Genomic DNA, 13,840 nt, shown 5'->3' with positions numbered 1-13,840 from the left:
GCAGCAGGTGGCGGTAAAGAGTCACAGGACGCCTTGAATGCTTTGTTTACTAATCTCCTGCTTACTTCCGGGTAGCATCGAGCTAACCTGCATTCCTGCTGACAGCAGCGCGTCAGCTGACAGCTGTGTGATGCTAGCGTGTTAGCATGCAGCTAATTAATTATTTAGTAACGTTAGGAGTATTTTCACCGGAATAGTTACACGAGGTGGGGGTAACTAAACATTAGCTTTGCTAGCAAAACGAACGGCTGGTTATGAGACTAACTCGGTGTCCGACACTAGTTGGTTTTACGGCACTAGCGAGTAAACTAGCTAACGCGTTGGTGAGCTAGCCTGCGGACGTCTCCATGGAGAGCTTTAAAGCTTTGAAGCTTTAAAGTTCGGCTTTGAGGATTGACGGGGATGAGAACACACTGCAGACCTGGCGCCTCTGCTCAGGTAAACGCTGATTAAATGGCAAAAACCGAGCTCGGTAATGGACTTGATTTGGGCGGAAGCGCTGAGACGATGACAGATATTAATGGCAGCTCTTATGGATCCGAGCCAGAGGAGAACGGGGACAGACAGGTGGACAGGTATGGATTCACCGGAGGGGCCCAGCAGTCCTCAGGAGACACGTAAGTGTTGATGATAACTTGTTCCTGACTTGCTTGTTTATACACAAACTCGGGTTGCCATGTTGTGGTTGAAAACCCTCTTTAATTACCCTTGAAGGGTGAATCTGGAGCAGATGGATATCTGGTTTAAAGACCTCGTTTTAGCTCTTCTGAGGTCTGTTACTATTGGTAAAATTATGAAATAAGTACATCAAACATGAACAGTTTAAATAACTGAAAGTAGAACATAATGGAAGTGTTTTGTCCTTATACGTATATGACACGTAATGCTCCTCTGCCTGTCTGGTTGTTGATCTACTGTGTCTGATGCACTTTAGACAACATTCTCTGGTAGTATTTCTTCTAGAATCTTAGCCCATTCCTCATCATCAAATTTGTAATATCCCCAGGCTTACATGCTTCAAATCGCAACACAGACTTTGTATGACACTTTCTCTGAAATCGTCCAGGACATCACTTGAAACTAAAATACACTTCAGTTCTTTGTTCTTTTTAAAATATCCACCTCAGCTTTTTCAAGATGGTAAAACCTTTTCCATCCTCATTTGGAGCAACATGAAATTCGAGTTTGTGTTCATCTCCATGTCAAAGGCACAAATCTGATTTTTATTCATAGCTTCTTTTAAATTATTGCACCTTAAAACTTTCACAAAGTGCTTTGACAAACAAAAAAGAGAAGAAACCAGAATGCAATGAAACAGGAAAAAGCCACAAAGACAAATAAATACAAGGCAGAAGTGAGTCATTTATTAAGTACACAAACACTCAATATCTTCAGTGAATAATAACAAGACAAAGAATGACTTCGCGTGAAATCTTTCTTTGGGTCTGACTTAGAATTAGTAGCACAAGAACTGATTAAACCGGGACGCTCTAGCCTCTCATCTGACATGAGATAGTTAGTGGATTTGCTCTGTCCCATGATAATCTGGTGACTCGTCCAGGGTGTGACCCGTCTCCCCCGCTGTCAGCTGGACTCAGCTCATGGAGAGCTTCTCTCTTTTTTTTTTTGAGCTCAGTCGTTGACATCTTGTGAACTTTCTTTGGCTGTTTTATTCAAAAGCATGTCAGCCAGCTCCTTTACCTAGTTTGTTTAAATTTGTTTACTAAGAAAATGAGGCACGTTTGAAGTTATCAGGGAAGTGTACACATAAAAATACGAAACATTTTCAGAAATACAGTAGTGAAATGACAGTAGTGCAAGTTTTGTGTGTGATGTTATAGGGAACTCAACAAGGGGAAAGTTTTCCCACAGCTTCCTGTTTTCCTTACACTTTGCTGCCGTTGGCAAGAGTTCCACTGCTTTGTCTGAGGTTAGGCTTCCTGTGTGGACAACAAGAAGATGAGCCAGAGTCCTGCCCCCTTTGGTGATAGGATTTCTCTGTCTTGAATACAGTAAAAATGACACCCGTGTTGGTCTGCATGAATGTGATTTGTTTTATGTTATCTATAATAATTGGTCCAATCTTTACAGTAATGCAGAAATCCCCAATCATGTGCTGAGGGAACGGGAAGCAAAATGGCTCGAGATGCTCAACAGCTGGGACAAGTGGATGGCCAAAAAACACAAAAAGGTCTTCTTTCCTTCTTATCAGGAATTTATCCAAAGTTCACGTGAATATTTTAGGGTGCCAACAGTTTCAACACTGACTAAACAATATAAATTCAACTGGAAAAACCTGTAATGTTTTCACACTGATGCCAGACTTCTAATAATATTCTTCACTTTTCTTGTCTGCATGTGCTCATGTGACTAACAGGTGAAAGAGCGATGTCAGAAGGGGATCCCTCCTTCCCTGCGTGGCCGGGCCTGGCTTTACCTCACTGGAGGAAAAGTGAAAAGAGAACAAAACCAAGGAAAATTTCAGGTTGGCCTTACATTTGTAAACCTTTCTTGTAACTTTATTCAGAGTTCAAGCTGTGAGATCGCTCAAGAATGTCAAGGATCACGTAGCAAAAGCTTTAAATTTTACTGTGCTTTAGGAACTGGACATGATGCCAGGCGATCCTAAATGGGTTGACATAATTGAGAGGGACCTCCATCGACAGTTTCCCTTCCATGAAATGTTTGCTGCAAGAGGTGGTCATGGGTAAGTGCTGATGTCTCAGCATTGTGTACTGTGGCTGAATATAGTTTCTAAATATAAGTTTTATCATCATACATGCAGGCAGAAGGACCTGTTCAGCGTGTTGAAAGCTTACACTCTGTACCGTCCAGATGAGGGTTACTGTCAGGCTCAGGCTCCCATCGCCGCTCTGCTCTTGATGCATATGCCAGCAGAGGTAAACACACACCAGTGAATCAACCACCCTCTCTTAAATATTTTTCTCTGACCCTCATAACGTAATCCCTTGACTTTTCCTTCTTTTATATACCAAAGTTCACTGTAATAAATGTCTGCTCTTGTTTCTGTTCCATATCCCAGGATGCATTTTGGGTTCTGATCCAGATTTGTGAGAAATACCTCCCTGGATACTACAGCTCGGGGCTGGTAAGGGTCCAGGCAAACACATACACACAGTTACATCATTTTGCACACATAGCATTCATATCATAAGACCAGCTTGGTCCTCTTGAGAGCATTTGATTACATGTTGTACAGTACAACCTGTAACAGGATTGGATGTTCAAAGCTCTCAGTGAGTTAATAATATCTCAACAGTGTTCATGGCTAAAATGAGCGTTAGTTGTTGGAGTAAAGGCTGTGGCCATGTTAAAGAGGATTTCTCTTCAGAAAGCTGCATTTCTGCCACGTTATGATACTGAATCTTCGCATCTATATATATTAAAGAATTTGTTTTCTTAGTTTTGCTCAGATTCTCAGGCTGGTATATCTCTGGCTTGAAACTGATATGTAAACAACTAACGACCTAAGACAGTGACCCGGCTTCAAGGATGAGATTATCACTCAGAATTAACAAACTGTGCTTGTTCGCTCTCTCCCTCTCCACTGACTGACGTTTCTCATTCTTTCCACAGGAAGCGATCCAGCTGGACGGAGAGATCCTGAACGCTCTGCTGAGGAAGGTGTCCCCCGTGGCCCATCGTCACTTGAAGAAGCACAAGCTGGACCCCATCCTGTACATGACCGAGTGGTTCATGTGCGCCTTTTCTCGGACTCTTCCATGGGCTTCAGTGCTGCGTGTCTGGGACACGTTCCTGTGTGAGGGTGAGATGCTAACACATAATGTCTTTTGGTGAATGAAAATGCATTGTGCTGATGTTAAATATTGCGTGCTCACTTACGGTAGCATTGGAGAGCACAGCAAGCAAACACACCCTGTGGTTACAGCAAGTAAAGTCTGTTACTCCTGCAGGTTTTACCACTAAATATCAAAAGCAGTTATAATGGATTGGTAATGTGTGTGTTTGATAATAAGTGTGTTTAAACACACAGCAGCAGTGTTTAATCTGGCCCCAGTCCTGTTCATGTGACTAATACTTAAACTAATCCTTCATTTTACTTGTAAAACACCAGAGCATGATAACCTTTAAAGTAACACTGCAGATGAATATTAAATAAAAGATCTCTTCCTTTACTTTGGGGAGAAGAATATAAGAATATTTATTACTTTGATCGTCACGTTGCCAAACTTTGTGACACATGGCAGCACCAGACTTTTTCCATCTAAGTACTCTTTGTTTTCTGTGAAATGAAGGAGCTGCTGTAGCTACTTGTTGTCTGATACAATCTGGTTCCCAGGAGTGAAGATCCTCTTCCGAGTTGGTCTGGTTCTGCTGAAATGCACGCTGGGATCTCAAGAGAAACTGAAGGCCTGTCAAGGTCTCTATGAGACCATGGAGCTGCTCCGAAACATACAGCCCCAGTACATGCAAGAGAGCTTCCTAGTGCACGAGGTGCAGTTCCATTTCTGTCATGCAGTGACTTGGTCCTCCTGTGTAAATTGACAAATTCATCTGTAATGTGTTGGAATAGCTCAGGTAAAAACAGTCATCACTGGGTATTTAACCTCTTTCTCCCTTTGTGTTGTAGATCATTCACCTGCAGTTGTCTGAGAAAGACATTGAAAAGGAACACCATGCTCAGGTGCGGCGCTGGAAAGACAGTCATGGAGAACTGCACTCCATGTCCCCTCCCAGGATGCACGGCGCCAAAGCCATCATGGCTGCTGAGCCGCCCAACAAACAAGACCTTAAACAGAGACCGGCCATCATTGTGGAGCCTCCTCTGGGGCTCATGAAGGACGAGGACGTGGCACAGAACGCGAAGGAAAGTGTAATATCTAAAAGAAAACTCCTGAAGAAAACGATCCTTCCGCAGGAGGAACCCATTAATCCTTACCTCTCTCCCGCCGACGCCTCCGCCCTCCTGAATAACGTGTCCACAGGTGGATCCAAAGAAAGCCTGAGCAGTGCAGACCTTGATACTTACCTGTAGTTGGGTTGGTGCCAAACACATTCCATCACAACACACCACGCCAACATTCTGCTACAACATTCCATTGCAGTACACCTGTTTCCAGCTTAGCGGTGACACTAACATGACAAACCTCTTCATGACCACCTGTTAAAAGATGGTGGTTTTTACATCTGCAACACTTTGGAAAATGTTATGGCATTTAGAAATATTCTGAAATATGTAAAAGCTGGCAAAACTCATGTGTTTAACACATTTTCAACGTCATGTTATTAAAAGCTGTCATGAGAAAGTCATTATAATTGAACTCAAGTAACAGCAGATGACGATAATGTGTCATGAGGTGGGAGCAGCTTTTATTACAGTATGACTGAACACTCAGGGGTTTGCTGTACAGTCCTGGAGTCTCAGCTGCTGCTTGTTTTTAACTTTTTAAAGGCAGTGCTCAGGTAAAATGAAGTCTGATTTAGTCTTAAGCGTTGAGGCCTTTTCTAGAGCACTCTTCCTTTTTAGTCTTCCTCTTTAACTGCAACATAGAGATTCATAACTGCTGGTTTGCTCAGCTCAGTTATCCTCACTGACCTGCAGAAAAGCGTCTGCAGGGTTTGACCAGTCTTCTGCTGCATGTGGGATTTTACTTCTATTGAACACTAGAGGTCGCCCAGAGACCATTTCTCTGTCTCAGCCAATCACCAGCAGCCATCCTGTGGAAAGTGGAATCTGACACAAGTTGTGTCAGTCTGAAATGAAGGAAAATTGCACAAGGAGATTTTGTGCCACGAAGCCAAAGATGGTTTTTGTACACTTTTTAAAATACGTGTTGTCCAAGCAGTTTACGCAATCGTATTGGGACACAGTATTCGATTATTTGTTTGGGAGACCAGTAGTTTTATATTAGTGTAATGAATGAGAAATATAACTTTACTACGAAGCTGTAATTTTGTTTGTTTGTTGGTTTTTTTTACATAATGTTTAAAAGATTGTGGGTCCTTTTCAAGATTTGAAATTGTAAGAAAAAAGGATTTTTTAAATTCATACCCAAACTGAATTTTTCTCTATTGTTAATTTATATTTCAATTTTACGTTCTGAATCAGGGAAGCCTATGGAAACATAAGGGCCATGGTAATGATTTTGTTGACCAAACAGCCATGAATGAAATTTTAATCTTTTTTTTTAATATAACAAGAACAAAATTTAGAACAAATAAAGAAGTTCAAGTAAGATGTGACTAGAATATCCAGCAGTTATGCTCTGATGGTAAAATTAATCTAAAGATAGGCAACTCCTTCTTTTTGGCCAGTGATTTGCATGTTTACAAAAAAGACTCTAAAGCATATGAGTAGCAACAGATATCAAAGATCATCCTCAAATCTCTGATGGTGATCAAACAGTTCATGGAAATACTTGTGTTTTGTGTTTTAATGAAGAAATTGCCTGAAAAACTCTGAATCCAACATTTAATTTTTTTCTTGTGCAACTGAGATGTTTTTGTTTTCTAATGGAAACCGGTGGTGGGTGCTTTGATTTTAAACACTGAGCAGATTTATATTTAAAGATTTACTACGAGTTAATTTTTTTAATGCTAATGAAGAGTTGCGGTTCACCGTCCGCGTCTTGTAAAGGTTAAAGTATGAAGGTTTTAAATGTTTTCTGTGGCAACGGCTTGGATCACATTCAACTGACTTTCCTTGAGTTCCTACTATACTGTCATGAACTGACAGAACCAGTGCCAGTCCTGATTGACCCAGTCAGTAAGAAGGATCAGATATTTACAGGATATAGTCAGTCCTCTATGAACTTGTGATGGATATCAAAACTAAATCCTGTTGCTGTTGGTGTTGGGAGCTTTTTTTTAAATTAACATAATGTACACTCCAGTTTGGAAGATGAGACGATCAACTTTTATAATTAAACTGATAATCGATAAAGCCTGGAGCTTGAAAATCCGCTACCTGCTTCTGACGATCGTGTAGGAAGTTTAGGTAATTTGAAGTCAAGCTATTTTATATTAACTTTTGATTCAATAAAAGTTTAAACCTTTGGCTTTTGCATTTCATTCCCTGCATTTCATATTAAACAAAGACGAGAGAGGTGCCATCCAGACTGAGCTGAACAAGCTGGACTTCAATACACCCTGTGTTATCATTCAGCACCCTCACACCCACACTCACCCCCCCACACACACAGCAGCACACTTCCTTGGACACCTGTTTCCCCGGCTCTTTCAGCTCTGCCAGGAATTTGCATCTCAAATGGGGCGAATTCCCACAGCAACCAGTATTTCTCTGAAAGGAGTCTTGGGCGTCTATACAGGCCTTCTTCTTCCTCAACAAGGTTCACCTGTAGTCTGAGAGCTGGACGGCCAAGAAAACGGTCCGTTAGTTTTTAATATACCCAAGCATTGAAACCACAGAAGTCACCTAAAGGCATAAAATCCAACTGCTGTTTCTCCACTCATGTAGAAAATATACTTATTTGCAAAGATGAAATACTGGATGTGACAAACACATCCAATAACCTATAGGGTGAGATTTTTCATGTCTCCCCCCTCATAGCCTACATGGTGGGTGTTTATTCCTGTCAGAAAAATTTGTTTTTCGTTTGTGAATGCCTATCATTTTTTGTATTTCTGTCTCCTTTCATTATCTCTTGTGGATTCCTTGATTTGTAAACAAGTCTAGCGTGTTTAACGCTAGACCCCCCCCCCCATACATACACACCCTTCCAAACACCCCCATCTCCCCCACCCATCTGTGTTCCCCTGTGCTGCTTCTCAAATTGACCCCACCCTAGATGATGGAGGATGTGATGGGAAACCGGCTTTATGTCTACCTGACCCAGACATGCCCCCACTTTTGGAAAAAAGAGCAGAATTTAGAGGTTTAGTTGCAGCGATTTCTCATCATAATCCACTCTGTCATGTGACCACAATAAATCTTTACATGATACTGAGATCACATTGAGGGAATCTCTGCTGAATTTGACTCTTTAGAAATTCTGGAAGCCGTTTTAGTCTAAGTCTGCGCTGCTGCTGATGCCGCATTCAGACTGAAAATAGTTCCCAAGGGGCCGTGTTGGTGCAAAACATGCTGCAACGCATACGAGTGAGAAGATGAAATATGATCCAGGAGGTCCAGTTTGTCCACAAAGTCCTTCAGCTTTAAATCTCATCAGAGGCTGAAACATTAAGCAGCCGTTTGTTCGACTGTAAGGCTGGATTTTACATCTCAGGAGGAATCTTATCCTCCACCTCGACTAGGTGCACACGATAAATAATCTATGTTGTCGCACACATGTGACTTCCACGTGCAGCATCTGTGTTCAAACTACAAAGATCTCGTCATCACAGCGGCTAATAAAGTCAAACAGACGTCACATGCGCCGAAAGCGGGAATGAAACCATTTAGGTCCCATGTTTGAAATTGGTAAATTTAAGCTGGTTGTATAAACAAAGTTGTTGTGTGTCCCTCGTGGAGAACATCGACACCTGCTTCCCATTAGTGAAAATAGACGATTACATTCAGATTACCAGAGGATGGGTTGTTGGTGTTTTAGATGTACGCCTCTGACTATTTGCTGGGTATTTTTTTACGCTTACATTCCAAACTTATCTCAACATGCATGTGTGTGTGTATGTGTAAACCGACACCCCATACATGACAATTCTGTTTACATACTGTAGCTGTTTATGTGGGGAGGGGGAGGGGGAGTAAGGTGGATAATCTCACCAGGACATATGTGTAAAGAGTCTGGGAGATTATAGTCTGGTTTTGTGGGCTGTAAAGCTCCTCTAATGCTTTTTGGTAACAAGGACCGAGGTTCTGACTGGAATCCTTATCCCTGGCCTGCCACCCCTCACCCCATCCGTCCCCCCAACCCAAAGGGGGGGATTAGGAGGGGAGAAGGTCAGGGGTACCAGACACCCACTGATAATGACTGGATTTTTATTGTTGCTTTTCGTGCAATCTGTGAATGCAGGGTAAGTTTTTATGCAACATAATGCATGATTGCACTTGTCTCCTTTTTTGAGCTCGTCTCATGTATCAGTGACTGAACACGGGGCTGAGAACTCTTTAGGCAAAACGTTTTGGTGAAATATGTCAACTAACCGAGCTGCATGTGGGACAGGAAGCAGAAACAGAGTAGAAGGGGTCAGGGGTCAGACAGATGCTTGTTCAATGGACAGTGGACAGGATGTGTGTGTCCTCTAATGGTTCTCCACGGGATAACGGTAGCTGGGCATGTAAACCAAATGATCTCAGATCCATCATGTATTTGGATACTTGGTTAGTGATTCATGTTTGGGAAATTATAACACACACCTGTTTGGTTCCAGTGCAGGAATCCCCCTGATCTCTGCAGCTGGGGGACTCACACACCGTCATCAGACTGATTCACACAGCAGAGTCATTTCCGACCCCGATAGGAGACACTCTGCCCGTCTACATGTGATTGTCAGTAATTAAATATCATAACACAAAAATTGCATTGCAAAGTTCAGATCTTGATTTTCTAGGGTCGGGGAATTAGGCGGTCAATGAATGTGGCCTGAGGCAGATCTGCGTAAAGCGGCGTCATCATGGTGACATGCTGCATGCTATCCTACGGGTTCAATCATATAATTGATCTCTTGCTGGGAGAATTGTTTCAAGAGTTTTGTTTAGACACAATCTGAAAATTATGGTCCTATTGTTTGGTTTTTGGTCACAGTGGCGTTGGTGGAGGTAGGCCTTCCCCTGTTCTCGATTGTGTAAGATCACTGAATTATCCTTCTTCCAATGTGACTGATATGTTTAAATTCAAGCAGGCTCCTGGCTACTCTTTATACAACCTCCTGACCTGTGAGGTTCAGGGACCTTGTTGTGACCTTTGAACTCCTGAGCGGCCTTTCTCCTTTTCCATCGGCATCCCTGTCGACTCCTGAGGCTTCCTGCAAACAAAAGTCGTTGCTCATTCTTCAGGTTTTAACACTTCCTTTCGTGATAGTTTACACACAGGGCACGTGTTTGAACATGTAATACTTTTTTTTTATATTAACAGCCCTTATTTGTGGTCAAACCATTTTGGATTGAACAAACAATTGAGGTCATTAAGGGTGTTGATCTGGACCATGTCCTGTAGCATAATCGAACTGCAGATGAGTTTTCAAAAGAATGACCTTACAGATAAAGTATTCTCTGAAACTGTCTTGTTGGTGGGTCTTGGAACTTGTTTGTGTTACTTGTTTATCTCTTCGTTGGGGATGTTTGTTGGCTCGGTGCTTCTGTTATGGTGTGTTTTTTTAATCTGTATTGATCTGAAGTCACTTCCTACCATTGTTAGGCCGCATCCCCACTGTCTCCTCTCTTCCCGTGCATCTAGTCCCCTCTTTCCTTGTTGGTAGCTCAGAGAGGATACATGGAGGATGGGGGTGGGTATGAGGGTCACTGAGTGTGTTTGTGAACGAGAGAAAAAGAAAAAAAGAGAGAGAAAGATAGGGAGAGAACAAGGAAGAGAGTGCCTGATATGTACAATATGCTCCTGATAAACCCGGAGCAGAATTTAGTGGGACGCACGTGGCGCCCAGTTATAAGTTTCCAGCAAATACAATTACCTTGGAAAGTAAATTAAATTTGGGAAATAATGAAAAGAATTCCACAGCAATTAGTGTAAAAGCAAACAAATACATTTGTAAATTGTAAAATTGCTCATTCCTAATAAGGTATGTGGTGCTGCTTCTTTACTTTGTCATTATTTGTCTTTTTTATGGAGTGTTTATTCTTCTATATCTCTGTTACTTACCTCACTCTGCTTATGCTGTCGTAATAATGGAAATTTCCCCACTGTGGGACTAATAAAGAAGTATCTCATCATATCTTATTCTACTTGTTTGCATTTGTGTGTATGCCTCTGAAGCTTGAAACTAAACTGCTGGCTCATGTTTCAAAACTCTGTGAAGTTGGGACACCCATAAAAATCAATGAAAGGTTTTGTGTTACACGTGAAGGATGAAAGATTCCTGCAGAGCTTCTAAAAACTTTTTTCAGACTGCATTCTGTTCCCTCATCCATTGCTGCTTTGCACAGTTTTCTTAATTATATTAGTCACAAATGCAACAGAGAAGAGCGTCTGGCCTCCTGGTCACCTCACAGGAAGAAGGTTTCATGAATTATTATTAAACCTTATGATGTCATTTAAATTGTCTATAGCCTTATTAAATAATTTTTCCTGACGAAATGCAGTTACAATGTCAAGGCTCTTTGGAGGAAATTTTTACTATACCATAATAAATAATTCAAATGTTTATTGTTCCAGACTGTCTTCATCTGGTAACCCACACTAGTATACTGTGCCTAAAGTAAACTTAAGTTTAGCTAAATTTCAGTTTCTTATCTCTACTTGTGCAGCTGTTTTAGTGGGTCACACAAGCCCTTCATTTCAATAGAGCGACCGTTTAACTGAACAGCATGTGGTCCCATTTTTGTTGTCTCAAGCCCCTTTTAACAGCATGTTCAAGGTGGGGCCATCGTGCCCCGACTGCGCCTCAACATTCTGTCGTTTCTAAGGTCTAATGGTGCATCGTGTTTCGTATTCCTGTGATCCTGCACTGTGGTTAAAAAGTTAGCTGGTGCACAAAAAAGGAAAAAATTGACAGAAAGTGTGTGGAAATTGGAACTCCTTGAGGTTTGTCAAATGAAGTACAGGTATATGTAAAATTAAAATGCCATTTGCCACAACTCTGTTGAGAAAGCTAAAATTATACATTGGAGTGCCATTATGGATAAAACAATAACAAACAAAAAAAACAAGAGAAAAAGAACCTCAATTTCTGTAAAAAGCGCTTCAGTTTGGTATGACTTGTATTTATGTCCTACTCATAAATCCATGAGCAAATGCCAACACAGTTACAGTGGAGTCCAAAGCCATGCTAGCAGCTGACTGACTGTAGCAGCGATGGTTCATGCTAAATAGCATTATGAACGACATTGCTGGCCTGCTGTGCTCGCTGGCTCCATTGTTCATCATCTCATCTAGCTGAGTGAAAACGCACACATATCCGTGTCAACAAATACGTTGCAGCAGCAGCGTTAACTTCACCGCCACTACCCCAGATAAATGAACCTCTCCCTTTTGCTTCCTGCGATTTGAACTCCTCTCAGCTCCTGTGTAAGAGAAAAGAGGCGCCCCACCTTTTTTCTAACAGTCATATTGTCATCAGCGACCTTGAGTGCAAGTGTGCGTGCTATTTATACCTTTTTTGTGAAAGCTGTGTGGGATTTCCCTCTCCTGTCCTGCCATTTGTATTTTGATGGATATTTCAGTCCAGTATCTTCTGCCAGAGAGGACAACAACATGTTGAAAGCAGGAAAATTGATATCAACAGTCCGCTGATCGCCTGACCAACAAACGGAAAAGAGACGTTGCAGACATGTGAGGGTTAGCTGCTGGCTCAGAATAGCTGCTGCTGCTGTTCTGGATGTCTGACAGCTGCAGTACAGTGGGGTCATCAAGCCTGTGGGGTCTGATCTATAACTGATTGGACATATTCAGATGAGGTATATGTGAAAACACATACAAACCAAGTATGTCAACAGTACACATGTGGCATTGTAAGTCGTTTTTTATTAAATACAAATCTATAATCGCCATCTGAGGTCATTTAAGTGTCACTACTACTCCAAATACAAAAGAACTATTCCCTAAGACTTCCTGGAAAACTAATAGGACATAAAAACAACACATCATGACATAAAATACAAGTACAAAATGTTTTGAGTTAAGTCGTTCTCGATGATACGTCGGTTTTCCAAAAAATACAGGAAAAAATAAAGATCAGGTTTATATCGTTTCACTGCACTTACTGTTTGTCCGTCACAAATATTGGACTCTTAAAATTACTCTAAAACTTTTAAAAGCACATAATATCATGTTACTGTACAGTCATTAAAAATTAAAAGCATCTTTTTAAAATACGTACGTATATTTCCAATATATTCAGATTAGTTTACGCGTGGTAAGCTTTGCTCCTTAGAATTTCATCCTTGAAGGAAAGAAGAAGACAACATTTCAAGGGACTCTCGACCACTCTTTTTTTTATTCAAATTCAAATGCATATAAATGACACACACCATTTAGTTGTAATAGTCTCAACTTTTGTCAAGCATCATATACAGTACTTTCTTATTTTTGGTGATGTTTCGGCCTGCACACCCCAGTTAGGAGACAAGTTTCCCCACATGCACAAGTAAATGTGTGTCATGTTGTCTGTCATGTTGATTTCCATCTGTAGGACCTCATCCCATTATCTCCTGCCCTCCCTGTGGGTTCCTGTCCAAACATGCCTAACCCTTCTCTAAACAATGCAAGGAAAATCTTTTTTTTTCCTCACACAGTACGACAGACCTGCAACTAGTCAACATTATCGGAATTTCAGCCAAATCGAGTAAAAGATACAGGTATAGATATAAACTTTGTAAGACATGCTCCAATCCTGCAAACATCTTTCAAGCACACACATCTTTCTAGCAGCAGTTAGAAAACATAAACGTCTCCCATCAGTGTGGCTTTTGTGGCCAACAAGTTGGTGTCAATCACCTCATCGCCTTATCTTGAAAGGGTTAAGAGAAGATAACAAGGAGGAGCAGGCAGTAAAGACGACCAAATGTCAGAGTTATCCTGTTCCCCTGGAGGTGTTACCTTTTAGCAGCATTCAGATAATTAGAGTTCCGATCAGACTGTTGATGTAACTGGTAATGTAACCACAGCTGATGACTCACAGTGTGTGCTGGAGGGTCTGTTAATCATCAGGGTCGACAAGCTGCTATCATCTCAGACGTGTGATATCATGAATTTTTCGGAAAAGC

The 13,840-nt window shown here is 41.4% G+C and overlaps 1 protein-coding gene and 1 long non-coding RNA gene across 2 annotated transcripts; one reads left to right on the top strand and one right to left on the bottom strand.

The window, feature by feature from the left end:
* The first annotated feature begins 92 nt into the window (after window positions 1-92).
* On the top strand, window positions 93-7,038 carry LOC137608796 (TBC1 domain family member 10A-like). The gene is made up of 9 exons (XM_068335377.1): window positions 93-617; window positions 2,092-2,191; window positions 2,378-2,485; window positions 2,601-2,707; window positions 2,786-2,900; window positions 3,044-3,109; window positions 3,598-3,787; window positions 4,322-4,476; window positions 4,613-7,038. The coding sequence occupies exons 1-9, from the start codon at window positions 454-456 to the stop codon at window positions 5,015-5,017; spliced, it is 1,410 nt and encodes a 469-aa protein (XP_068191478.1). The 5' UTR covers window positions 93-453; the 3' UTR covers window positions 5,018-7,038.
* Window positions 2,211-4,183, bottom strand: LOC137608797 (uncharacterized). The gene is made up of 3 exons (XR_011038241.1): window positions 3,865-4,183; window positions 3,578-3,777; window positions 2,211-2,441 (listed from the first exon to the last, which is right to left on the bottom strand). It is a non-coding gene; the product is annotated as an uncharacterized lncRNA (long non-coding RNA).
* Window positions 7,039-13,840: the final 6,802 nt, after the last annotated feature.

Source organism: Antennarius striatus, chromosome 15 (assembly GCF_040054535.1).
Source record: "Antennarius striatus isolate MH-2024 chromosome 15, ASM4005453v1, whole genome shotgun sequence".
In the NCBI taxonomy this organism is placed as follows: Eukaryota; Metazoa; Chordata; class Actinopteri; order Lophiiformes; family Antennariidae; genus Antennarius; species Antennarius striatus.
Note: the sequence above shows the minus strand (reverse complement) of the source record. Positions and strands in the feature narration are given on the sequence as shown.

Excerpts from the sequence above, each read along its gene's own strand:
- LOC137608796 (XM_068335377.1), top strand. The coding sequence starts at position 454 with ATGGCAAAAACCGAGCTCGGTAATGGACTTGATTTGGGCGGAAGCGCT. Across the intron at positions 3,110-3,597 it reads GATACTACAGCTCGGGGCTG|GAAGCGATCCAGCTGGACGG; the intron begins GTAAGGGTCCAG and ends TTCTTTCCACAG. Across the intron at positions 3,788-4,321 it reads GGACACGTTCCTGTGTGAGG|GAGTGAAGATCCTCTTCCGA; the intron begins GTGAGATGCTAA and ends TCTGGTTCCCAG.